Source organism: Amborella trichopoda, chromosome 9 (genome assembly GCF_054954075.1).
Source record: "Amborella trichopoda isolate Santa Cruz 75 chromosome 9, AtrichopodaSantaCruz75HAP2 v2.0, whole genome shotgun sequence".
NCBI classification, from domain to species: Eukaryota; Viridiplantae; Streptophyta; class Magnoliopsida; order Amborellales; family Amborellaceae; genus Amborella; species Amborella trichopoda.
Genome location: NC_142344.1, coordinates 12956995 through 12981623, shown reverse-complemented (window position 1 = coordinate 12981623; position 24629 = coordinate 12956995). Strand labels below are relative to the sequence as shown.

Here is a 24629-nt window from a genome sequence, read left to right as displayed (position 1 = left end):
TTTCATCTCTCAGCCTCCTGCCCTTTGCCTCTGCAGCTTCCCTCTCTCTACTCTGAAACTTGCATATTTTTCTCATCTCTATTCGTCTGTATGGGGTTTCACTCTCCTGTCAGTGTTTCTCTCTCTAAGTTATCTTCCACATCTATTGGCTCATTGACTTCGACTCTGTAATCTCACTCTTGGCGTTTCTTTGGAACTCCCATCTTCTACTTATTGGTAGTTTCCGCCCTCTCTTTCTAGACTCACAATTTTCACCACTATCTTGGATCTTTACACCTTTTCTTCTTCTTGTGCATTTCTAGTTTCCTCTCTCTAACTGTGGAACTACCTACACCCTCTTTCTAGTTTTTCTTTTTGGGTTATCATATTTGGCCATGGCTGTGAGGAAACGGAGCAAGCTTCCACAAACTGCTGGCCTCGAACAGATCTTGAAACGGTGCTCATCGAGCTTGAGGAGAAAACAAAGGCCTGATTCTGATGAAAATTCAGGAAAATTTGGAGCGCATTTGCTTTGTGGTTCCAATTTCTTGCTTAAGCGATCCTGAATTTCAGTCACTCTTGCAAAGAGTAGAAGAAGAAATTGGATTTGAGGAATTACCATTCCTTGTGAGGAAATGGTTTTTCGCTCTCCGACCTCTTCCATGCTCTGTTAAGAGAAAAATTGAGTGTGTGAGAGAGAAATTGTTCATGTGATTTTGGCCCCATTGTGTGTGGGCATTCTTTTATGTTTTTATTACAGCTTGAGATGGTACGGAGTGGAGTGGTGATGCACTTCTCCTTGGAAGAACATTGGACGAAGGAGTTTTTCCTCAAGATGTTTGTAATATATTATATTTTCATGAAATTCTCTCTCTAACTTTTGTGAATATGTACAATTTTTTCTCTCTAAATTCTGTGAATCTATGAAATTTCCTCTCTAGAGAGAAGAGTAGGGTTCAAAAGAACATTACCTAATTTTGGTTTTTCAAAAACTGAAAATAGGTAGTTTCTATTTTTTTTTCAAAAAAAAATGATTATGAAGTTCAAAAAATGGACATGTATGTAATAATAGAAAAAATAAAATGAATATTTACATAATTTTCCCTAAAAAAATGCCAAATCCTACCTGAAATGCCCCATCTTTTGGGGATCATATTAGTATAATTTCCTGTTGTCAATATGTGGACTTGGGTGTCCATAAAGCAGACACGCCGTGTCATGAATGAAATAAAGAATAATTCTAAACATATTTCTACACAAGTTCCCACCATCAGAATGTCATTCATAGACATTATATCTAGACAATCGATGGCATCCTAAGCATAAAAAAATGAAAAAGAAAAAAAACTAAAAATAATAGAAAACCCTATTCGCACTTACTTAAATCGATGTGAACAATGCGACCTTTTGTTTTCTTATAAAAGAGCGAAATCCTGCTCTCCAATCTCTATAAAATTTTATAGCTAATTTTACATAATAGCTCTGGACCTGGTTGGGACTTGGGACAAGCCAGACCTGTAAGTGCCAACTAAGTTCTTGCCAATGGTTCTAAAGGCTTTCAAGGAAGCAAACGGATACCATGAACTAATTGTAATATGCAAGAAAAGATTGGGATTCAACACGAAAGTCCGACTGTTAAAGGTTTAAGGGATGATAAGGGTTTCATTTCTTTTTATATATAAGATGAGAAAAGGGTTCTCAGGTTTTCAAATGAAGGAAACCCCGACAGCTTATTTCAAGCAACTATTCAAGAGAATAATGACAAGAAACAAACCATAAAGTTCAAATGTCAAATCTCAATGCCAGTTTTAGTAATTCCGAGGGGCGACGTTCAACAAAAGGAAGCTAATGCACTGCAGAAAAACTGTCAAAATTCAAGTAGAACCGACAACGGAGGCATATGACTGAAGTAGCATGACAGCTTGCTCAGTGACTGCTCTATTTCTCACCTGTTTCACCCACCCACCAATAATGTTTTCTGCTTCGCTTCCATGCACACCACTCTCCAATGAATTGGCAGCATCTCCAAGTTTCCCCTCTGCTAATAACTTCTCCACTCGATTGATGACACACTCGATACCTTCTCCAGAGTCGCCATGTTCTTCTATCTGCAGACAGGAAGCTGAATGAGAGAGAGAGAGAGAGAATGAGTGGGGGGCGGGGGGGGGGGGAGGGAGGGAGGGAGAAAGACCTTCAATAAAGATGCAAGCTGAGCTAAACCATGAGCGAGCACACCACCACCTCCAGCTGGAATGAGAGTCAGATGTCGCAGGGTTCCTTTTAAGGCTTCAAGCTGAAATATTTTCCAGTTATAAAATAAGAAAATCAAGGACTTGTTAATCATCATAAAAAAAAGAAAAAAGAAAAAAGAAAAAAGAAAAAAGAAAAAACTAACTTCAAATGGCCATCTACATTCCACGGATTGGCTCAGAGATACATTACACTTTGAAAAAGTGGAAGTACAACCAAAATCAATGATTGTGAGTAGAGTATCACTATAGCCCAAATAATTAAAAAATCAAGTCCTACCCAAATTGCATTTTTTGTGAATGAAGGAACACAGCTAGGTCTCTCGTAAACTCTACTGCAAATTTTTTAGAAAACACAGAATCAATTATTACTAATTTTTTTCTGTGAATATACAAATTGAATAGCATGCAAGATAAGAAATAAATGAATATTAGATGGTGCTCCTCTTGAATATTCAGGTCTCAACAGGTCAAAACTCCACAGTTACATAACTCAAATCCATTGAAAGATATTGGCTATGAGAGCATGGGCTGATTCCAGTTCACATGGTCTAGAGTTTGGAACTAGTTCCGGTTACTATTTAAGTGGTCAACAACGAGCTCCTTCATGTAGTTTTGAACTCATCTGGTCAGTTCAGCTTAACACACAAAAAATGAAAAAGTCTCTGATTACTAAAAGCATACAAATCAGCAGTTCCATCTGTGAGCTCACCATAGACATTTGTGCTTCTTATCAAGTTCTGTACCCAGAAGAAAGTTAACTATAACGACTAAACAGTAGAAGTGGACTTTTATGTCAAGATGCACTTAAGAGTGGCGCATTTTACTTACTTTGCATACTGACTTTAGGCCCATTAGCCTCATTAACAGCTCTTACAAAATCCTTTCCAAGGTACTTGCAACCCGCGTTAGAGCAGTCCTCGGGTGGGTCCTCTCTCCAAACTGAGGGGGCCATTGTCAAGGCCGCTAGATCTTCGATGGGGTCTTCACAGCCCATGAATGCATCCACTCCAGACATCAGGCCAAAATCCCAGGGTTGGTCATCAAATTAGATTGGGAGAAGGCCTACGACCACGTGGATTGGTCGATCCTAGACGAAACTTTGCATCGGATGGGTTTCGATACCCGTTGGAGGGCATGGATCCAAGGTTGTATCTCGAATCCATTCTTCTCTATCTTCATCAATGGCTCGCCCAAAGGCTTCTTCCTGGCATCCCATGGTCTTAGACAAAGAGACCCCCTCTCCCCCTTCTTGTTTGCAGATGTAGCTGAGGTCTTTAGAAGATCCATTGCTAGAATGTATCAACATGGCCTCCTCAAAAGGTTCAAAATTCGTCGAAGGGATCCCACCATTACCCACTTGCAATATGCGGACGACACACTCCTCTTCTGTGCCGCGATCACCGAGCAGGTTGATTCCCTTCTACTATTCTCGAAGCTCTTTGAAATGACCACATGCTTCAGGGTTAATGTGGAAAAATAAAAACGGGGATTTTCTCTGAGGACCAGCTTATTAGTTCCCTCCCTGATCGATGGAGATGCAAGGTCGACAACTGACCCTCAACTTATCATGGTCTGGCTTTGCGCATAGGCAAACCCAAATGGGATCTCTAAATCGACAAATTGGACTGCAAATTGGCTAGATGGATGGGCAGGTTCCTTTCCTCAGCAGGCAGAATTACCATTGTCAAGGCAACATCTCTCTAACATCCCGGTCTTCCATATGTCCCTATCCCCCATGCCCACCTCCGTGGTAGCCCGCTTCAAGCAACTCATGATGAACTTCCTGTGCTCAGGAGACATCAGCCCCTGGAAGTTTCACATCATCCCTTGGGAAAAAATTTGCTACCCAAAACAGTTGGGAGGACTGGGCATTCGCCGTATCAACTTCAACAACATCCCCCTCCTCGGTAAGTGGTGGTGGGGGGGCATTCTCACCCAAGAGAACCACCTCTGGTTCGAGGTGCTGCGCCACAAATACCACTGTCATGCCCCCACCTCAGTCCCCAGCTGTCGGGCTAGCAATAGATCATCTGGCTTTTGGCGATCCCTTGTGTGGTGCGCCAACCTAGTCATGAACAATATTTGCTTCCAGCCCCGAGCTGGCAATTAAGTCAATTTTGGCACGACCATTGGTTGGGAAATACCCCTCTGAAAGACCTCTTCCCCAATCTCTCCTCCTAGCTAGCAATAGCTAGGCCACAGTAGCCGAGCTCTTCACGGCTCAAGGAACTGCCAGGCCCTGGACTCCCAACTTCCATAGGCCTATTGTTGATCAAGAATTACATGACTTCCTGGCTCTCTCCACCCTCACTCACAGAGGACGTTCCCCCCCCCCGCCCCGATGGCGAGGACGAGATCTTATGGGCTTCTGAAAGTTCGGGACAACATTTAGACTCTTCTTTCTACCACGAACTCCTCACGCCACCCTCTTTCCCAACCTTATCCCACCATCCATCGCTACTAAGGCTTGGCTCCCTTTTATCTCACCCACAATTCATGTTTTTACTTAGATTGCCCTTTTTGAATGAGTCCTAACGCTGAACCAACTCCAAATCAGGGGATTGCCCATCCCCAATAGATGCCCAATTTGCAAACAGGATGCTGAATCTAATGCTCACCTCTTCCTTCACTGTGAAGTGGCCATAGCTCTGTGGGGTCATATTCTGCAGCTGTTTAAATGGAGTTGGATAACCCAGATCGGTCCCATGTCTCTTCAGAGAGCTTCATCGCCCTCCATCACCAAAGCCTGGCATCCTACTTTGGCACGCATCTGTAACTGCCACATTATGTATGTTATGGATAGAGCGCAACAACAGAATTTTCCGAGGTGAGAAGGCTATGGTGGAAGCTTTAGTTGAGTGCATTACCTCGCTAGTCATTTTCTGGGCCACGCAACAAAATTGTTTCAAGCACCTTGGTTGTGCAGATTTCTTACCAAATTGGCAAACAATTCTTGCCCTCAGCCCTGGCCACATTCCTCGCTCATCACTCTGTACACCCCTCGAACCTGGCCAATCCAAGATCAACTTCAACGGTTATGGCATTGACACCCTCCCCTCCACTTACCTTGGCCTCCCTCTCTGCTACGGAAAACCCAAACAGGCCCAGTGGAGCCATTTAATCGATAAATTCGAGTGAAAATTAGCTACCTGTAAGGGCAGATACCTCTCTCCCGTGGGTAGAACAACTCTCAGCAAAGCTGCTCTCTCCAAATGTCCCTCTTCCATATGCCCACTTCAGTGGCTCACTGCCTCGAATAGTTGATGCGCAACTTCCTGTGGTCTGCGGATGGGGCATCCAAAAAATACCATCTCTTAGCCTGGAACCAAGTGTGCCAGCCCATGGCCTCCAGGGGTCTGGGGATTTAGAATTTTTTTAAAAAATAGCTTGGCTCTCTTAAGCAAATGGTGGTGGAGACTTGCCAGTCAGGGAGGTCAATTATGGCACCAAATATTGCGCCACAAATACCGTCCGCCCTCTCTCCTTGGTCCATCCCCGAGACATCCTTAGGGGTGGCAATGGACTCGACTAGTAGACCCGACCTCGGGTCCAGGAATGGGTCCAATTTTTGGAACCGACTCGTACCCGTAAACCGATGGAGATTAAATACTTTACTTAAGCCCTATTCATTTGGTTGTGTTAAAGATCGTAGACAATAAGAACTCGCAGTCATCTTTAGCTGTTAAACGACCAATCAGATGGCTTGAAATCTAATAGCGGGTGATTGTGACCTTGTTACCAATAATATGAGTATATGTTGGTAAAAAAAAGGCAAAAAAAAAAAGAAAAGAGAAGCACATGGTCTTAGGGTGGCAATGGACCCGACCAGACCCAGGACCCGACGGGTATGGGTATGAGTCCAATTTTTGGACCCAAATACTATTCGGGTCTGGGTCAAGCCGGACCCGACCCATTACGACCCCTAGACATCCCCATTCGGCCTCGAGGATTTGGAAATCCATTCTTCACACCCTTCATCTCTTCAGATCTCTCATTCGCTTTCATCCAAGGGAAGGGAAAAAAGTGAGGTTCTAGTTAGACCTCTAATTAGGCCATCTCCCCCTCTCCACTCACTTTCCGCATCTTTTTTGTTTAGCTAGGAACCCTGCAGCCTCCATAGCCAAGCTTTGTGCTGCCACTGGTAACTCAAGACCATGGAACCCTAACTTTTGCAGACCCTTGTGGGATGTTGAGTTTCCAGCCTTCCTGGACTCTACTCTCTCTTCCACTCCTTTGCTCTATCTCCCCATGGGGAGGACCAAATCATTTGAACCCTGTCCCCGTTTGGGATCTTCACGGTCTCATCTTTCTTCCACAAACTAAACTCCCCCCTCTCCAGGCAAATGGTGCATCTTCCTAGTTCCTACCATGGCCAAAGCCTGGAACTTCTTCATTCCACCCAGGATACAGGTCTACAACTGGCTTGCTTTGTGGGAGAGAGTCCCAATAGTTGAGCAACTCCAAAGAAGAGGTCTTCAAACCCCCAACAGATGTGCGATGTGCTTATTCGAAGAGGAGTCCAACTCCCACTTATTCATACACTGCCTTTTTGCGGGTAGCATTTGGAAGGACCTCCTTCAACTTTTTGGTTGGTCATGGGTCACCCAGAATCGGTGCCTCAACTATTCCAGCAAGCAGCTCACCTTCTGTTGCCTAAATTTGGAACTTTGCTTTGGAAGGCTACAGTAGCGGCCACTCTCTAGGAGATCGGGAGGAAACGAAACAACAAAATTTTCCAGGGCCAGTACTCCCACCTTCATAAAGTTAAGGAAACTATCAAGGGCCTGGTGATTTTCTGGGCTACCAACCATAACTGTTTCAAGCTCATCTTAGCCTCGCACTTTCATCTTAATTGGTCCAACATTCTCTACCATAGGTTTAGGAGGGTGCCTCGCTCCTCTCTTTGGAGGCCCCCTGAGGAGGGCCAAATCAAACTCAAGTTCAATGGATCCTCTCTGGGCAACCCAGTCTTGGATGCATACTTGGAGGGAGGCCAACCAAGTGGCTGACACACTAGCTAAGTAAGGAGCCTCAATGGCGTAGTAGTCTTAAGCTGTGTTTTTTTTTTATTTTTCTGTATCCAGCAACAATAGGTTGTATCTTTTGCACTGACTTCTTATGATTGTAATCCCGATCCTCCTGCTTGTAATCCAGCTTGTATAACCTTTCACTTTGCCACTTTTCTCGGTGGCGCTTAAGCCCAGTATGGGCAGATTTTGTAATACTTCTACCCTTAATACAATGTTAATAGTTTCAAAACAAAAACTTCGACGGTTGCTCTTTAGGCAACCTGGGACCAGCAGGTATAGGGGGCACCATTTGAGACAAGGACAATCAAATTCCTCTTTCCGTCCCCAAGTCTGTCGGCATAGTTGATTCCACCACCGTTGAGGCCCTTGCTCTAATCCAAAGCCTTGGGAACTTCAACCAACCCTGCTTCAATTTTGATTATAGAGGGGGACTCTAAGAACGTTATTGCATGGGGTTCTCGTTCCTCACCATAGTTCAAAAAAGCGGACCGCCCAGCGCCTAGGAAGTCCAGAAGGCCTGAGCGCATCGCTTAGGCCTAGGCGGCCAAACTGGGCGGTGGTCCCTGGCAGCCGCCCAGAGCCTACGCCCCGCCTAGAGGTAGAAACGTTATTTTTTTTTCAAAGATATAAAAGTTAAGAATGATGGCTTTTAGGTTCATTTGAACCCTAAACCCACCAGAACACCTTTTAGAGTAACAAAAACCTCCAAAAAACTACATTTCATTGGATCAAATCATCGAAGTGTTTTTCAAAGTTTGGAATTCAACCAAAATAAGTGCATTTTTTTGGATTGCTTGTTTTATTTTGAGATGTCTTCTTTAGAAATTAGTCGGAATGGAGATCCGGGTTGGAAATATGGATATAACCCAAATCCAAATGACAAAAATTACGTTAGTTGCAATTTTTGTGAAAAGAATACAAAAAGATGCATAAACCGATTTAAGAAACATCTTGCCGGTATTAAGGGGGATGTTGCCCCTTGTAAGTTATGGAAAACAAAAACAAGAACAAAATCCTTGTCATCAATCTATTTCTGCTACTCCTAAAAAAAGTGATCCGGGTTGGAAGTATGGGTACAACCCAAAACCAATGATAAAAATTGTATAAGGTGTAATTTTTGTGAAAAATACCAATGGGCGTAATATCCGATTCAAAAAAGACCTTGCTGGTGTTAGAGGCAATGTTGCTTCTTGTACAAAGGTTCCTGAAGCAGTTTGAAATGAGATTAGACACCTTCTGAATTTTGTAGAACCAAAAAAGGATGAAAATAAGCCTTGTTCTACGGAAGTATCTTCTCTAGTTTCTAGTCAGAGTGGTGATCCGGGTTGGAAGTATGGTTATAACCCGAATCCAAGTAATAAAAATCGTATTAAATGTAATTATTGTGAAAAAGATACTAATGGGGGACATTTACCGGTTTAAAAAACACCTAGCCGATATTACGGGGGTTGTTGTCCCGTGTAAAAATGTTCCTAAGGCTACCAAAGAGGAAATTATACAATATTTGAGTTCAAAAAAGCACAAAAAAAAAGGTAGAGCAGCCAAGACTCCTAAGGCCTCATCTGCACAGATTGCACGTAAGGTAGAAAACGAGGAGGAGGAAGAGGCGGATTCAGACGAAACATAGGAGGACGCGCGTTATATTAAAGAGGGAGATGACTCTGATGCATATGATGAGGCTTGCGCTATTGATATTCCTTCTGATGATGATGATGATGATGATGATGATGACTGTAGACTCTTGCCTCTTGGTGCTGACTGCTGAGTGTTGAGTGTTGAGTCTGTTGACTGTTGTGTTGAGTCATGAGTGTTGACTTTTGTTAGACCGTATATTTTCTAAATTTCTGTATATTTCTGTTGTGTTGAGTGTTGACTTTTATATCCTACACTTGTATGGTTTCACAGTTTACTGTTTTAACAATATGGATTATCAAAATTCTCTTCTTGAGTTCGATCTTTATTATTATTATTATTATTTAACTGGGAATATGGTATATTGGGATTTTTACTTTTTTTTTCAACTGGGCAGCCGCCCAGGTTCTGGGCCCCCGCCTAGGCACTAGGCGGCCTGGACCGCCCCAGGTCGCCTAGGACCCCCCTAGCGCTTTTTAATAACTGTTCCTCACCATTTCCTTGGAGACTCGCACACATCTTTGACGAGATTTTCCACATTTGCAGGCTTATTCACACCTTTGGAGCATTGTTTTAGAAAATGGTTTGCCTAGCACCTAGGCGGGAAAAAGGACCTTAGGGTGCACATCCAAGCCTGGATGGTCCTCCTTGGGAGCCCGCCTAGGCGGCCTAGGCTGGCGCCCAGGTACTGGGCCCCTATTTTTTAGATTAGAGTGTCCCCTAAGGGCACATAGGGTCATTTTGACCCATGAATCTTACATAAATTGGAGATATTCTAAATACTCAAAGTGAAAACCAAAGAAATCAAATCTAAGCCCCCAAATCGATTGACTTTGAAATTTCTTTGAATCGAAAAAAGAATGAGGTTTGAAGAAGCATCCAAAAACTTACCCTTCATTGTTGGATTTTTTTCATATATACATTAATGTGAAATTTCAAAGTTATTGAAGCAGGTACTTCGGATAATGTGTAGTTGGACCCTCATTTCTTTTATGGGTGCAGTTTGTATAAGGCTGAGGCCCTAAACAATCAAAGTAAGGCGCATCTTCAAATAATGTTGAAAGATGTTGTTTTAGTGCCAAAAATATTTATGATGGCTTGAAAATTTATTTTCATCTCTAATTATAAAAACTAAAGGTTCAAAAATAGTGTAGATCAAGCAAATCTATGAACACTTGAAAATCTTGAAAATTGATTGTCTAGATGATGCATTACAAGATGCACTATTCTAAGACTTGAAGTCCATTTTTTTTAATACGTTTATGTATCTCAAGGTCGAAATGATCGGATTTGAGGGTTATTCAGGCATTGAAAAAACCTTTTCTAGTGAATTTTTGAGGTGCACCTTAATTTGATTGTTTAGGGCCTCAACCATATATAAACTTTTTCCTTCTTTTTCTTATTGGATAAGTTTCATGCTTTTACTTCCATATGAATCCCGCTTTAATATGAGTTTGACTACATGATCACCCATGTTAATCCTGCATGAATTCCATAATTATGTTATAAAAAAGAAGTAAATTCTTATAATCATTTTCTAATCATTCATGATGCATTGAAAGAGAGTTGCATCCATGTAGTCGCACTGAAAGTAAGGCCAATGGAGATACGTACATAATAGATAATAGAAAGGAATGCTCTAATTGGAGAAGAGAAAAACAGAACAGGGAACGTTAGGAGTATCCTTGTGCTCATCCCAAGTTGAAGGACTTTCTCATTACAATGCTACCGCATTACCACTTCTATTGTCAATCCATCTGCTTCGCTAATTTCCTCAGAATCTTCTCAAAAGAGATCTTGCCACCTTGACAAGCCTGGGGAATTTCATAATGTCTGTATGCTAGTCTCATGTATTATCTCAGCTAGTTACCTATATAATCCATGATGTTTGCTAGTCCCTATATTGCCCGCTTGTCTTCAGATTTATTTTGTCAATACAAAATCTTATTCCCTGATGCTTTGAGGCCTCTTGCTTGTAGTACCACAAAAGTCAAAGAATCTAAAGCTATTTTAAGTTTTCAAATACTAATCTTTATACGCTGCATTGTAATAATTACTTTCTACTTCGTAGATAATAACTTTTTATTATATGTTTGTCTGCTGCATTTGGTTTTGGTGGGGAGGTATAAGAAGTTTTCCATCTGGATGATTGTGTGGTGCATTGGACTTCTCGCTAGGTTTTGTTTTTTGTTTTTTTTGGGAAAATATATTTAGTATATCATCAATTTCATATATATTTATGTTGTCTTGTTTTGGGAGAAAGAAATGGAAAATATTATATTATTGATACATAAAATTGATAAAACTATAAACGTCAAAAGTCAACATTCTCAAAAGAAAAAGTAGAAAATTTTTATATGCATCCACTTTGCCGTCAACGTTACAGTGCCATATCCATATCTGATCTATGTCCAATTGTGGTCTAATATGGGTAAGGACCTTAAACTTTCCCTTAACCCGCCCCAAGCCTGGTAAAGGAGGTGGGTTGCGCTAGGTAGGCAGCCAGCGTAAAATTTTTTCACATATTATCATCATAGCCGACCCAAAATAATTGGGATAAGGTTTGAATGATGATGATGATGAGTGAAGGTTTTTGTTATTCATTGTGTCTGGTTGAGATCGTGTTCGTGCTTCACTATGGAGTATGCCATACTCAGTTTGGATTTGATAGTTGGAGGCCAACATACCATGGACTTGTTTTTGGGTAAATGATATACCATGGACTTGTTAATGCTTTTGACTTTTTCCACTAAATTTTTAATGATTTGAAGTTTTCAACATGTTTCAACTTCCATGTGTATATATTTGCAAGGAAATAAGTTAGTTAAAATACATATAAATGCAAAAAAATACAAAATTAACACAAGTATGCGCATATATATATATATATATATATATATATATATATATATATATATATATATATATATATATATATATATGTGTGTGTGTGTGTGTGTGTGTGTGTGTGTGTGTGAACAACACATAAGCAATTTTGTAAAACTTTTCACCTTCGGGCGCCGAGGTTCTAGGTGCCAGCCCAGTGCCCAGGAGTTGGGCGCCAGGCTGTCCACCTAGGAGCCACCTAGCATTTTTTGAAACAACCGACGCTCTAGCTAAAGAAGGGGCGACCCAACTCAATTCTCAGGGAACCATTTTGGCAGCTTTTTGAGCTTTGGCTCCCTTACACTTTTGCTTTCTTTCAGGCTACACAACTTTGCATAGCCTCTCTGCTTTACTTTTTGTATAGTACCGTTATGGCGGTTGGAGCACCCAGACTGTGGCTGCCCAATTTTGGTATACTATTACACTCTTTCCCTTTAATAAAGTTAACACTTCCAAAAAAAAAAAAAAACCTTGTTCTCAACAGGGTCGCAGTGGCACATTTGCACGAACTATTTCAATCTCCATATTAGCAGGAACGATGCATACAATGCACCACTGCAAACTTGAAAATGAACTCCTAAACACATACAAGGCTACCTGCTGACCTACACCTTCCCATGAATATGAGTTTTGAGATGATAATACTGAAATTGTGAACCGCAACATCCCAGTTCCACTCTCTGTCTCTACATACGCCAGATCCTCTGAAAGCAAATACTATGCAACCTCTCCCCCGCTCCTCTTCCACATAATCCCTCATGAACACCTCATTGATCTAACCAAATAGGGAAAATGGGAATTGAAGGCCTTCAAACATTAAAATTGAAGCTCACTCTGCTCACATGTTTCTAAGGAGCATTTCAACATAATAATTACGAAGCTTGATAAGCATCTAATCTCACCGGCTATAACATTTTTGTCTCAATCATTACTCACTACCTACAACAATAGCCTACTACATTTCATATTTCGAATTTCTCTATGGGAGTTAGATCATTGGTTTAACTTCTATCAAAAAAAAAATTGTAACATATTAATTTCTTATCTTGGATCTAAGAGATTTTCTCTCGGGTTGGTGTATGGGATTTAGACCCCTCCAAAGGCTTTTCCACTGACAATTAGGAGGAAAAGCATGGTCCATCCATGGGCTAGTTTTGCCGCAGAAGGGGAAAGCCCAGGAGAGCATCTGGGTCTGCTCATGAATCAATTGTTCACATGCAAGATTTGAGTTCCTGCATTTGAGGAGGGCCAGTGAACCCACGCAGTCATATTTAATAGCAAAGATTGGTACACCTGATGTTATAGAATGAACATTTGAAGTCCTATTGGCAAAATGAACTGGGATTTCAGGTAGAAAGCCATAATACCTTTTCGATTATATCATATCAACTGAGGGTTTTCTCAAAAGGACCCGGTTTCTATGCGGCCAAGCCCACATATGTAGAAATGCAGGCCTCTTAATAAATCGATTTTTAAGAATGATTTTAAGACTTAATTTTTAAGGACATGGAATCTCTAACATGGAGATCATGAATATGAAAAAATAAAAAACATTTTAAAACAAAAAATAATAACTCTAGTAAGAAAACATTTGGACCGTTAGTTTCCATTGTTTTTAGATGGAACACCTACTTGCATCCATCTTTAAGATGGATGCTTTACACTCTTTGGACCGCATATGCAGAAATGCGGTCCAGCCCACATGAAATAATTTTCCTTCTCAAAAATGTTAGAAAACTTCGACGCTTCTTCAGCAAATTGAGAAGTTGTATAGCATTTACATATATAAGACTAAGTCAAAATATTGATGAAATGATATCATACACTCGGCAGGGTAATATTGAATGGGAATAACAAAAACTGTAAGCTTGCCTTTTGGTTCAATTCTGAACGAGTATAGGTTCCTTGTTGCAAGGTTTCTTCTGGCAACGAAGACAAAACATGATCTACAAGTGAATCTTTATCAATCCCTTCCAATGTGGTCTGTAAAGAAGCTATTTCTCGATGAATTGGTAATCCTTTTGACAGTGCGTCTTGCAAAGCTAGTGTTTCCTGCAAAAACAAACCAATAGCATGTATTAAAGTGAAATACTGAAAACTAAATAAATTCAACAAGTCAGAGATAACAAAGCTATGGAAATTAGATAAATAAGTTCAAGTGAAGAAAACAAGTATATACCAAAGCAAGCTTATGAACAGAGTGACTTTGACGAGCTTCTTCTGTTCGTGCATAAAATGCCATGCATAAGGCATTTATCTGTAATCAAATCAATCGAAACACATAAATCCCATACATCAGTAATAACTAACAAAGTGAGAAGTAGCAGAAGATTATTGTGCAAGACACAAATAACATTATAGCAATCAGTTGTATGACATAATAAGAAACATGCTGGCCAAGTAGGGAAGCCTGGTTTCCAACTTATGCATTAAAGTCATGCACATAACATGTATGTGTACGAGCATGCACATGCACATCCACACACCAAGGAAAATGGAGAGTTCAAGTGGATATATAGAGCTATAATTCAATGACATGTGAATCATCATCTAGTTACTAGGACATAGGAATCATGAATTAGGTGAGTCATGCATTATTGCCCGTAAATTTAAGATCAGGAATATAACAAGGTCATTTCAGCCCAAGAGATTGAAGAAGTCAATGGCAAGCAAACGATGAGACATGAGTGTGTTGTTTTGGCAAGTGCAAGCAACCTGCCAAGCTAGCAAATAATGAATTAGCTATAAGCAACAAATCATACATCAAGATTTGCCTCAGTCATTTTTTCCAACTGAGATGCCTTCTCTTTTGCAATAGCTGCAGCTAATTCTGCTTTAGCTAGTTCTTGGGCCTTCTTTAGCTGTACCTCCACTTCTTCGTCCTGCATATATTGAAGAATAAATTATCCAAAAGGACCAAAACAATTTCAGTCACATACTATGCTAAAACAATTAAAAGTAGTTCTTTCAAGCAAGATGAATATAAGAGAATGTACTTTTCGCTGAAGCTCCATCTTAAGCTTCTCTTCTGCTTTTTCTTGAAGTGACTTCACTATCGCAGCTGCCTTAGCTCTTTCTTTGTTTAACTCCTAAAATAAAAGCACAAAGTTATGATATATCATACTAACTCATACACATTCATCACAATTCCTGAGGCGTTTTCAATTTAGCTGTGGGATCACCCGACTTGGTGGCAATCCCAGCGATCCCACATTCCCAGAGCAGGATATCGAGTGGATCACGCCCCCATATGGGGGAACACGATCCCAATCCTTAGGAATCAGTCAATATAAATTCACACCCATGTTAGATATGCCTTCTACAAAAAATCCAATCTTAAATGAATATCAATAAAAGAAGAAGGTAATTATGGTGAGAAATCAAGAACTGCATTTTTTTGCAAATGGAAAGCAGATGTTAATACATATCTACAAACAAACTGTTTTAAATGCATGCCAATCACAAAAGAAAGATCAAATTCCTGCATGGCACATTTTTTTACAGGAAAATTTGCTTACATTAGATCATTTTTTTTAAGAAAAGAAGTCCTAAATAAACTGTTTTCATAATTGAATTAAAGAAGGGATGATAGGTCCGAGTTTAGCAACGTTGGATGAAAATTCATCTCTCTTATCGCTCTATAGTTATTCTCTTTCTATTAATGCTTTAGTTCCTTTCTTAATTTATAATGAAGGGTTAAGGGAAGGAAAAGGGCAAGACCGATTTAACAGAAATCTTTTAATATCTTTTATTAAATAACACAATATATTGATCAAGTAACAAATAACTATGATACATTATTACGCAACACCATTAATATAACAAGCCTCGAGTAAATGAATATGAGTTGTAAAATTTAATTAAGAAAATATATTTGTAAGATAAATATATTCCTAATATATTTATTGCATACCTTAATATAATTTATATAAAAATTGTGAGTATTTTCTTATTTTTAAATTTCCATACTTTTTATATTTATTATAAGAGAGGGACCATCTTACCAATGACGATCCCTTCCTCCTACACCAGCTTACAACTACGTATTTCAATGCATTGTTAATTCATTTTTAGTGGATATGATGATCCTGACCAATCATGAAAAAACAAGCATTTCTACAAGACTGAAAATCAATGTGTGAATCAAGATAAGAGTAAAAACCTGCATGACCGAAATATCGTATTTTACCAAACCAATAAAATATTCGTTCATAGAACACAATCATAATATAGTTCAATCTTTTAAGCCTTCAAAGTTCTTTGAAAATTCGTACATCAAAAAAGCTTTCTCACAATCTCTAATGGGTTCATGTGATATGCATTCGTGACCCATGAGTAAATAAAATAGGGATTTAGGTAGATGCCAGTTAGGTTTTCAAAGAATACTAGATTTCAAATATATAAAAGTGGCTCTTGGAACCTTTCAGGATACATTTGGCTCAATTTGCCCCCTAATAAAAATACTTCTTTCCTTAATTATCATGGCCTGGTAGTTATAGGTCATTTTCACCATGGAGGTCTAGAGAACTTATCGAGACAACTTGGGATATCACTAAGGCTAAAATGGGGGCTTAGATAAGTATGGATTCCAAGGCTGATTTTTGGCTTTCATATCTCACCGGACTAGAAAATGCAAAGTGTGGGGCCCCTATGATTATGCCAATATTTTGTAGTTGAACTACTTTAAAAATGGACTGGGAAATGCCATTTGGAAAATCCAGCACTATCAAAACCAACCACTCCGTGTGTATTACATGAAATTGGCCGAAAGCTAGTTTCAAGATTCTCTTTTTTGGGGGCAAGTTGCATAATGCAAATATTAGATAGGAAGAAAAGAAGGCACTCAAACATGCCCATAGGAAAAAGCTCCAATATCAATTAATGGAAGACTGAAGCCAGATGATATACAATTCACATGCATCCTGTATTACTGACAACATTTGAAGCTCAACTCATCTAGGGATTCTCCCAGGTCTTAGGCCTTCTATCTCACCGACTACCAAGTCAACTTGCCATCCCTTACATGCATCTCGTACTACCACTAATGTCTATAACTCAACTCAACTCAACTCAAAGCTTGGAATTCACATAGGTCTTGAGCCTTGTAACTCACTGACTTCCATGCCTTTTTTTTCATTCTTGTAATAAAGGTGACAAGTATATTAATTAATAATATGAGTAACCAAAACCATGAGATATGGGAAGCAGTATCCCACATATCATGTGCTGAGAAACATACACTGAAATAAAAAAAGAAATAAAGTATCAAGGTTTAGAGAAGAGAGAAAAAGTAAGGCACGAGAGGGATGGGGGGAGGAGAAAAGTAGTGAGGAAAGAGAGATCGGAGAAGGCAACTTTGGAGAAAGGGAGTAGCAAGGGAATAGAGAAAGAGCAGACAGAGTTAGAGAGGTCAGAGAAAGAAAGTTAGAGAGAAAGGGAGATAGGTAGAGGAAGAGAGAGAGAAATGAAGAATGCATTGGAAGAAAGAGAGAGGGAAAGATTGGAAGAAAGAAAGAGAGAAGAAAGAAGAGCAAAATAAGAGCCGGAAGTTACAGATAGTACACTGGGAGGCAAGGTTACATCACCAAACTAAGCTTGGTTGATAGAAGATGCTAGAGAAGCTTGCTGTTTTGCGAGAGCATCAACTGCTAAGTTTACCTTCCTACAGGTATGATGAAAGTCCACTCGAAATAGCTGCAGAAATAACCATGATGGTTGGGGATGGCAGACCCATGCCTTTCTCTCGAATTGTAAGAATTCCTTCCAATTGGTTCCACAGTACGATTTGGAGAAGCCGTTTAGTTAGTTTGCAGCTAGTGGACCAGAAAGTTGTTAAGATTCTAGCTCTATCTGCTGTGGCCGTCGGGCTGCTCTTGGCTTCACAGAAAATCTGGGAGTTACGTTCCCCCCCCCCAAGGACCACAGCATAGCTTGGATGGAAGCTCTCCAAAGAAAGAGGCCTGCCAAGATGGAAGGGGAGAAAAGCAAGGGGTAAGAGTTGTTTGATTGACAATGGAGTGGCCCATCGCCAATCAAAGTCACAAAGATGTTTGGTCCAGCGAAGTTGCAATGGAGAACGAGGTGAGAATGGAATAGAGGGAACCCATTGGCAAGGTTGAAACCCCTCCTTTCAAGTTGGTCAAGTGTGAGACTTTTGTTGGAAATGGTCAACAAGGTAAAAGCTTGGATTTTAGGAGGAGTTTGAGTGATCTAGGCTTTGTTGTGGGCAGTAAGTGGCAACGAATGAGTGGGGTCAATTGCTCTATAGAAGGATGAGACAAAATTCCAGTTTGGTTTGCCAATGTCGGATCATTTGACGAAATACGAGGCTAGAAGGCACAGGAGGGTAAGTAGGTCATCAAGTTCATTATCTAGAAGATCTCTTTTGACAATGGGTGTCCAGGTTTGGTGGTGGTTGTTTCGTTGGAAGTAGTGGGCAACAATGGCATCTGGATTGGTAGCAATGGAAAACAGGTAGCCCGAGTTTCTTTTAGTGGTGAACTGCCTATCAAGTGTGGTTTCAAAAGTGGACCTTTCCTCCTGAGTTGACTTTGAATCGAATGGAAGGCATGAAGAGATCAAGGCAGCTGAATTTTTTTTTTAAAAAAGCCTGATTAGGCAGCTGGCCTTGGGTTCCTCTATGGGAACCAGCCCAGACAATCAGTGGCATACTTTTTTTTTGGGTGAATATCAGAGGCATACTTTTGAATCAGAATATGACGCCACAACAAATCGTGGTTGGTGGTAACGTGCCACAACCACTTTCCTAGAAGCACCCTACTCATTCACTGGCTCCCATGTCAACTTGCTATCCCCTATGATATCAAACTTAAGCATTCTTAAGAATATTAACTTATTTTTTATAAACTCGCTTAAGCTCGGGCAAGACTCAGAATTAGCTGAGCCTGGTAAAAGATTATAGTAACATTTTTAAAAAAATATTTTTTAAAAAACTCGGTAGATGCCTGAGCCAAGTGACTCAGGGAAGGATTGAGGCAAGCAAGGATAAACTACTGATTATCAAATGTTTACACAATGAACATGTGAGTTCATAGATATGGTTCAGCTTCCACTATGGGATTTCACGCTCATTGTCTAAAACCAATATTCAGAGATGAAATTAATGCACAAGTATCAATCATGCTGGATGGTTGCTGATGCAGATCAGGCATGAGTACTTTACATACGAGCTGCTCATAAGCTTTTGAAGGCATTAGAATCCAACAGCTCCAAGCTCCTCTTCTTCCTCTGCCATTTGAACAACTAACCATACATTATAAGTTAGATTAAATTGTGGATTTTCCAACAAATAATTAACGACATTGCTAGCAACGTGTCTATTGGAACACAACGGATCACAATCCATGTTTTTTTATAGTCTACAAGACAAGTCCCCTGAACTTGTTTTCTGGATGCCATGTAGTAAACTAAACAAAATGAGGAAAGGAAAATGGAAAGACTCAAACCCAATATAAAACAATGTTTAACATATATCAACATATAAATTTGGACATGAATGGAAGCAAATTACAAAGCAGCGGTAACAGATTATCTTAACAATGAATACATTTTTAACAGAACAATCATGAAAAGAAAGAAGCTGCATCTAGAACCTTATCTAAGCTTGCCACCTCCTCCGCATACATGAGTTCCCTTGCCCTTGTATCCTTTAGTTCTTTCTCATACTTCTCCTAATAGACAATACATTAGAGTGGAGACCGATTAATGGAAACCACTATATGCAGTTGAAGTAAAGGGTAAAGGGTAAAGGGTAAGCTCAAGTTGTCAGAGGCAATTGGTAAGTGAAGATCGACAAACCTTCAACCATCGTTTTTCCTCAGAATAAATGCGAGCATCTAAATCAGCCTGCTTTCGTTCAGCTGCATGAATGGCTTCTATGAAATCAAGAACTAGTTTTCCATCTTCACTGCTCTTTACGTAATCCAAGCCTTCAAATTTTTGTGCTGAAACCTGCAGTGTCAAGATAGCAAGCATTAGTACATAAAAACATATTGGCAAAAGTTTACAATTGCAAGACATAACATCACAGTCAAGTAAAGAATTCATATAGCAGGGTAAAAAGTTCTTGCCATGAAATAACCTCTTTTTCTTCAGAAACAATTACAGAATCAGCATCATCGTCCTCAGACAAGCTTCCTGCGTCATTCTCCACCAGAAAATATGCATGAGAAAGACCACTTCCTGACCGTTGGTACTCATTTTCATCAACTTCAGTATCCTACAATATAGATATAAATATACATATACATGATCAGTGGCAAATTCATACAAAAAAGATTTCTTTACATGAAAAATCACCAAGACAAAATTGTTTTGGGGGAGAGCATCTCAATTAGAGGGTTTTTCAGATTTTTTGTTATTTACAATTTCTTAGTTGCAGCATAACAATCATCCCATATTCATTCAACCCGGGATAGAACCGACTGAAAGCCAGCAGAAACATTACAACAACTGAGACAGACTACGCTAAGTTTATTAACAGACCTATAAGCTTAACAGTCATCATTAACAAGTCTAATGTCGAGAATCTAGTTGTTGTTGCCAGTGAAAGGTATCCATGCAAAGTGGTGTCATATCACTTCTCAATGACAGCACCCAGAGATTCTAACATGAGAACATAGTGATACCATCAACTTCCCAAAAGTAACAGGACAAGATCTAGCAATCAAACATGTCGATAATCCATGCATGAGAACATTAATCATAACATATTGCAATCCATTCATGATGAGACAACCACATAAATCATACCAAAAACCCACAAAGAGAATGAAATGCGGAAGCACATCTCTACCATTATCATCTAGCAAGAAAAGTTCACTAGAACATGGAAAGTATTATTTCATAGTTAAGGCCACATTCGAAAAACCATATACTTCATGAGTCAGGGAAAATTTTCATCATTCAAATTTTATATCAAGGTCAGCGCAGAGATTGAAACTGGCCTAAAATTCTTAATCTGGGGGGTTTGGGTTAGAAACCATTAGACACCATATTCATTTTTTATCTAAAGCTTACCAACAATAAAAGAGAATCAACTACATGGCAACACAGGAACAAAATTTTACATCCTCAAAATTAATGAACAAGAAACGTCACTACATTGCAAGGGAAGGAAGGAGGGGCATATGATCTTTTAGTATCACCTTGGAAGCAAGATCATCATGGGGTACTTCCTTTGTGTCACTTTCTTCAAGTGCTTGTGAACCAACAGTGTCTTCTTTCTGTACAGTATCTGTCTTGAGCTTTGAAGATTCACTATGAATATCTCCCATATCTAGACTCTCTCTAGATGATGTTTCAAATGGACTTGTAGAGTCTTTACCACCAAATGCTTTGTCATTTGAAGGTACACTTGCCAACTCTTCTTCTACAAGGGGCACAATCTTGACTGTTTCATTGTTCACTGGTGCATGGCTCTCATCTGCGATATTACTGTTTTGTGATTTCTCAACATGTCCCACATCTGCTAGAGTTTCGCTCTTTTCATCCTCACCCTCAACTGCAGAAGAGTGAGTCTCCTCCTCACGTTTTGGACTACTTAACCCTTCCATGCTCAGAGAGGTTTGATCTTTTTGATGTTTGATATCATCAGAATTCTTCTGGTTACTGTTAGACATTGTAGATTTGAAAATGGGAATGCCATCTTGGTCATGACGTTGACCAATTACCCCTGCCTGATAAGCTGCAAAAAGACCTGCGGCAACTGCAACACCCCCTATAACAAACAGTGTCATTGGAGACCCTTTACCAGAAGGCTTTTCCATGGGAGCGGATGGTTGAGATGCATATCCCCTTGCAGAACCCGAAAAGCTTTTGCTTGATGTAAATAAAGAAGGCACCTACTTGCATGAGACCAAGAAAGAAGAAAATACAGCAATAAGGACATCATAGTAACAAAGACAAAACAAGGGGTACAAATACTGGAGGATAGAAGGTGAACACTACATTTATGCTCTCACTATACCGAAGGGATCGGTATATAAGGCAGTTTAAGTAGATCTTGCAAGACAAGAATGCCAAAAGACAGAAAATTGGCAGGATAGATTAATTGCATCTGTAAATTATGAGACACCCAGCCCACTGCAAGAACAATAAATTTTTTCTTTTTTTCTCTGTTTCTTGAAAAAGAAGCAAAAGGTCAAATGAAGTCATTATAGCTAATTTGGATTTCCTAGGAAGCAACAGTTTTTGCGCGCTAATACTACCACGAGTGGAAGTAACCAATGTTGCATACCGTCAAGGGAAGCACTTATTTTTTCCGGTAAAAGACAATTTCATAAATTTGGGAGGGCCAGTGTCAAATCAAATGTAAGGTCAAGATTTCCAAAAAACTGAGTCCAATTGACATTTCCCAGAACCCAGCAATCTTGAGCATTCGAACTTTGAGAACTATAACTTGATATTAATGCTGAACTTCTGAACTATTTCTACGTGGTTGATTTTTTTAAAAAAAAATTTAAAAGTTCAACTAAAGGTATCAAACACAGTGCAACGGCTAATGCATTCCCCAAATCTAAAGCACGAAAATTGTGTTTAGCTGACTGGACAATGCATAGAAGGTAGGCACTGGATATCTGATGAACAAGACCAGGATCATAAGAACATAACTAAAATCTCCTCCTAAAAAGTAACGAATTGAAATCTGTTTCTAACTGATCAAGATGAAAATGATAGAAGTCGATTCCCTTCCATAAAATGAAGGGTTAATTCATGTTTCGAACCAATCAAGATGAGAATAACATAAACTAGTTCCTACATATACAATTGTTCGTGTGTATAGTGCTGCCCATGGAAAATCCCTACACTGCCAATGATGACTTTCTGCTTTACAATGACAACTTTTTTTCCTTTGTCTTTTAAGTGACTGAGTAGTAAAATCCAATCAAGTTGCATGAGAAGGAAAACAACGAGACAAATAAATAATGGGAAATAAAAGAAGAACATAAAAAAGAAAAAACAGGGAAAGAAGTTATGCGGGAGGAAGAGAATCTCCAATAGGGAGAGGCACCCAACAGCCCTCATTTCTACCTGTCTTGGCATATGGATAAAAGAGGCAGATAGCCCTCCTCATGAGCCCATCTGGTGATGGGATAATAGCTTTTTATAATCAATGAGATCAAGAAAAAAAAGGCAAGAAAACATAATGCCAACCAAAGATTAGACATAATTCCATTGGCATTTCTGCCTCAAGAGAGTCAGATAATCCCATAGATCCCTAAAAAAGTAGCCTCTTTGGAGACATCCAATAAATGTGGAATGATACCCTACAAAGTATCAGAAACCTTCCAAGGATAGTTTTAATTAAGCCATGAACTTGTGATGGACATAGCTGCCATAGGAGCAACCATCAGATTTTATTTTTCATGAACCTCATGCAATCCATCCTTAAGGGTTCTAGATCTACTCTAAGTGATGCAGCTTTCAAACGCAAGTACACCTTTAGCCAAGAAAGTACTTGAGACTAGAGAGCCACAAAATCACAGTATTCCTGATATGTCACCTCAGTCTCCAAAAACCTAAAGTACTCTACAGTTGACATGACCAAAACATTTCTGACTCAATATTTGTATTTTTCTTGGTCAGCACATAATTGTATTTAAGTTGAATTAAATCAAGTATTCCTACTTAATCTCTACTTATGGATCGAATGTACAAATATATTAATAGAACGGGTTTTTTGTTTGAACGAAAGAAGGCTTGCATACTGAATCTCCACCAAAGAAATGTTTATATACTGAACCATAAACTACTGCAGTATGTGACACAATATATTACATTTCAAATGCATTAAAATATAGAACACAGTGCAGTAAAAAATCCACAGACAAAAATAAATAAATCAAATAAACACTATGATATACAATTTTACAAGTTTTGTACATCTCAAAGCTCTATGTTTTCTTCCTCTATGTGCATTCTATGCACTCATGTAAATCAGCGCACACGCATGTATATGGACCCCGAAGTAAATACACATATATGTATTTACTGTGTATTACTTTTTGGAAATTTGGATTCTTTAGCTCATTCTGAAAATCAAATAGATATACTCACTTAGTTGAGTCGCTAAGTGAACCCAGTCCTGATTGCTAAATCTCTTCAACTTAAAAAAGAAGTCATTAGTTGAAAGACATTGTAATGTTACGCTTAAGCAAGCTCATCAGACACACAATTCATCAAACTATTATTCAAATGTTTCTTGGGCCTTTTTCCTTTTTCCTTTGGCCTGTGTTTCTAATAACACTCATAACTGAAAGATGATTTTCTTGATCTTAAAAGAAATACTGTTGTAATACCAAATTTCCATTTTTAACAAAGAATATAGGGAAGAAGCAAAGCATAAGGATATACTCAAACGTATTAATAATTGTCCCCAAATTGCATCTAACAATGTATCTTGGAAGAGAAGTAACATCAAGAGACAGCCTTCAGCAATGGCAACTCACTAGCAATACCATTTGCCGCAAACAAAAACAAAACCCAATATTCAGCAACAATAAAAAAGCAATCAACACGATATAATTGCATCCATTCCTTACAAATCACAAAACCTAATTTAGCTTACCTTCTGCAAAGAACACACAACCCCGAAAGCTCAGATATCAGGAAATGGAGAAACCCAACTTACTGTTCTACTTCTTTGCAAATGAGATGAGAAATGGCTTGTGGTTCCTGCCCAATAGGCACGGGCCATTGAGGCCGCCTGCTTTCTTAGCATCAAATGCATTTTACTGGCGATTAGTGTCAGAAAACAGGATGGCGATGGTTGAAGCAGTAATCTGTTAACAGCGTTTTAGAGAGAGAGAGAGGCCCCGATTTCTCACTC

General features: G+C 39.4%; 1 protein-coding gene across 11 annotated transcripts; it reads right to left on the bottom strand.

The window, feature by feature from the left end:
• Positions 1 to 1621: 1621 nt before the first annotated feature.
• LOC18424365 (MICOS complex subunit) lies at positions 1622 to 24607 on the bottom strand. 11 transcript variants are annotated; one of them, XR_016040445.1, is made up of 12 exons: positions 24432 to 24607; positions 20947 to 21642; positions 19881 to 20018; positions 19598 to 19750; positions 19393 to 19470; positions 18967 to 19042; positions 14776 to 14868; positions 14542 to 14661; positions 13959 to 14036; positions 13652 to 13831; positions 2171 to 2272; positions 1622 to 2087 (listed from the first exon to the last, which is right to left on the bottom strand). XR_016040445.1 is itself a non-coding variant. In XM_088846335.1 (12 exons), exons 6-12 carry the CDS (start codon positions 18991 to 18993, stop codon positions 1854 to 1856), a joined length of 834 nt encoding a protein of 277 aa, XP_088702461.1. In that variant the 5' UTR covers positions 18994 to 19042; positions 19393 to 19470; positions 19598 to 19750; positions 19870 to 20018; positions 20947 to 21642; positions 24432 to 24607; the 3' UTR covers positions 1622 to 1853. The 11 variants fall into 11 exon arrangements, 10 of the variants coding, with proteins under 10 accessions (XP_088702461.1, XP_088702459.1, XP_020517227.1 ...); XM_088846335.1 differs by having other exon boundaries at positions 19870 to 20018; XM_088846333.1 differs by lacking the exon at positions 18967 to 19042 and having other exon boundaries at positions 19870 to 20018; positions 24369 to 24607.
• Between the last annotated feature and the right edge of the window lie 22 nt (positions 24608 to 24629).

Excerpts from the sequence above, each read along its gene's own strand:
- LOC18424365 (XM_006828954.4), bottom strand. The coding sequence starts at position 24,530 with ATGCATTTGATGCTAAGAAAGCAGGCGGCCTCAATGGCCCGTGCCTAT. Across the intron at positions 20,019-20,946 it reads ATGATGATCTTGCTTCCAAG|GATACTGAAGTTGATGAAAA; the intron begins GTGATACTAAAA and ends TCTATATTGTAG. Across the intron at positions 14,869-19,392 it reads AGGTGGCAAGCTTAGATAAG|GAGTTAAACAAAGAAAGAGC; the intron begins GTTCTAGATGCA and ends CTTTTATTTTAG.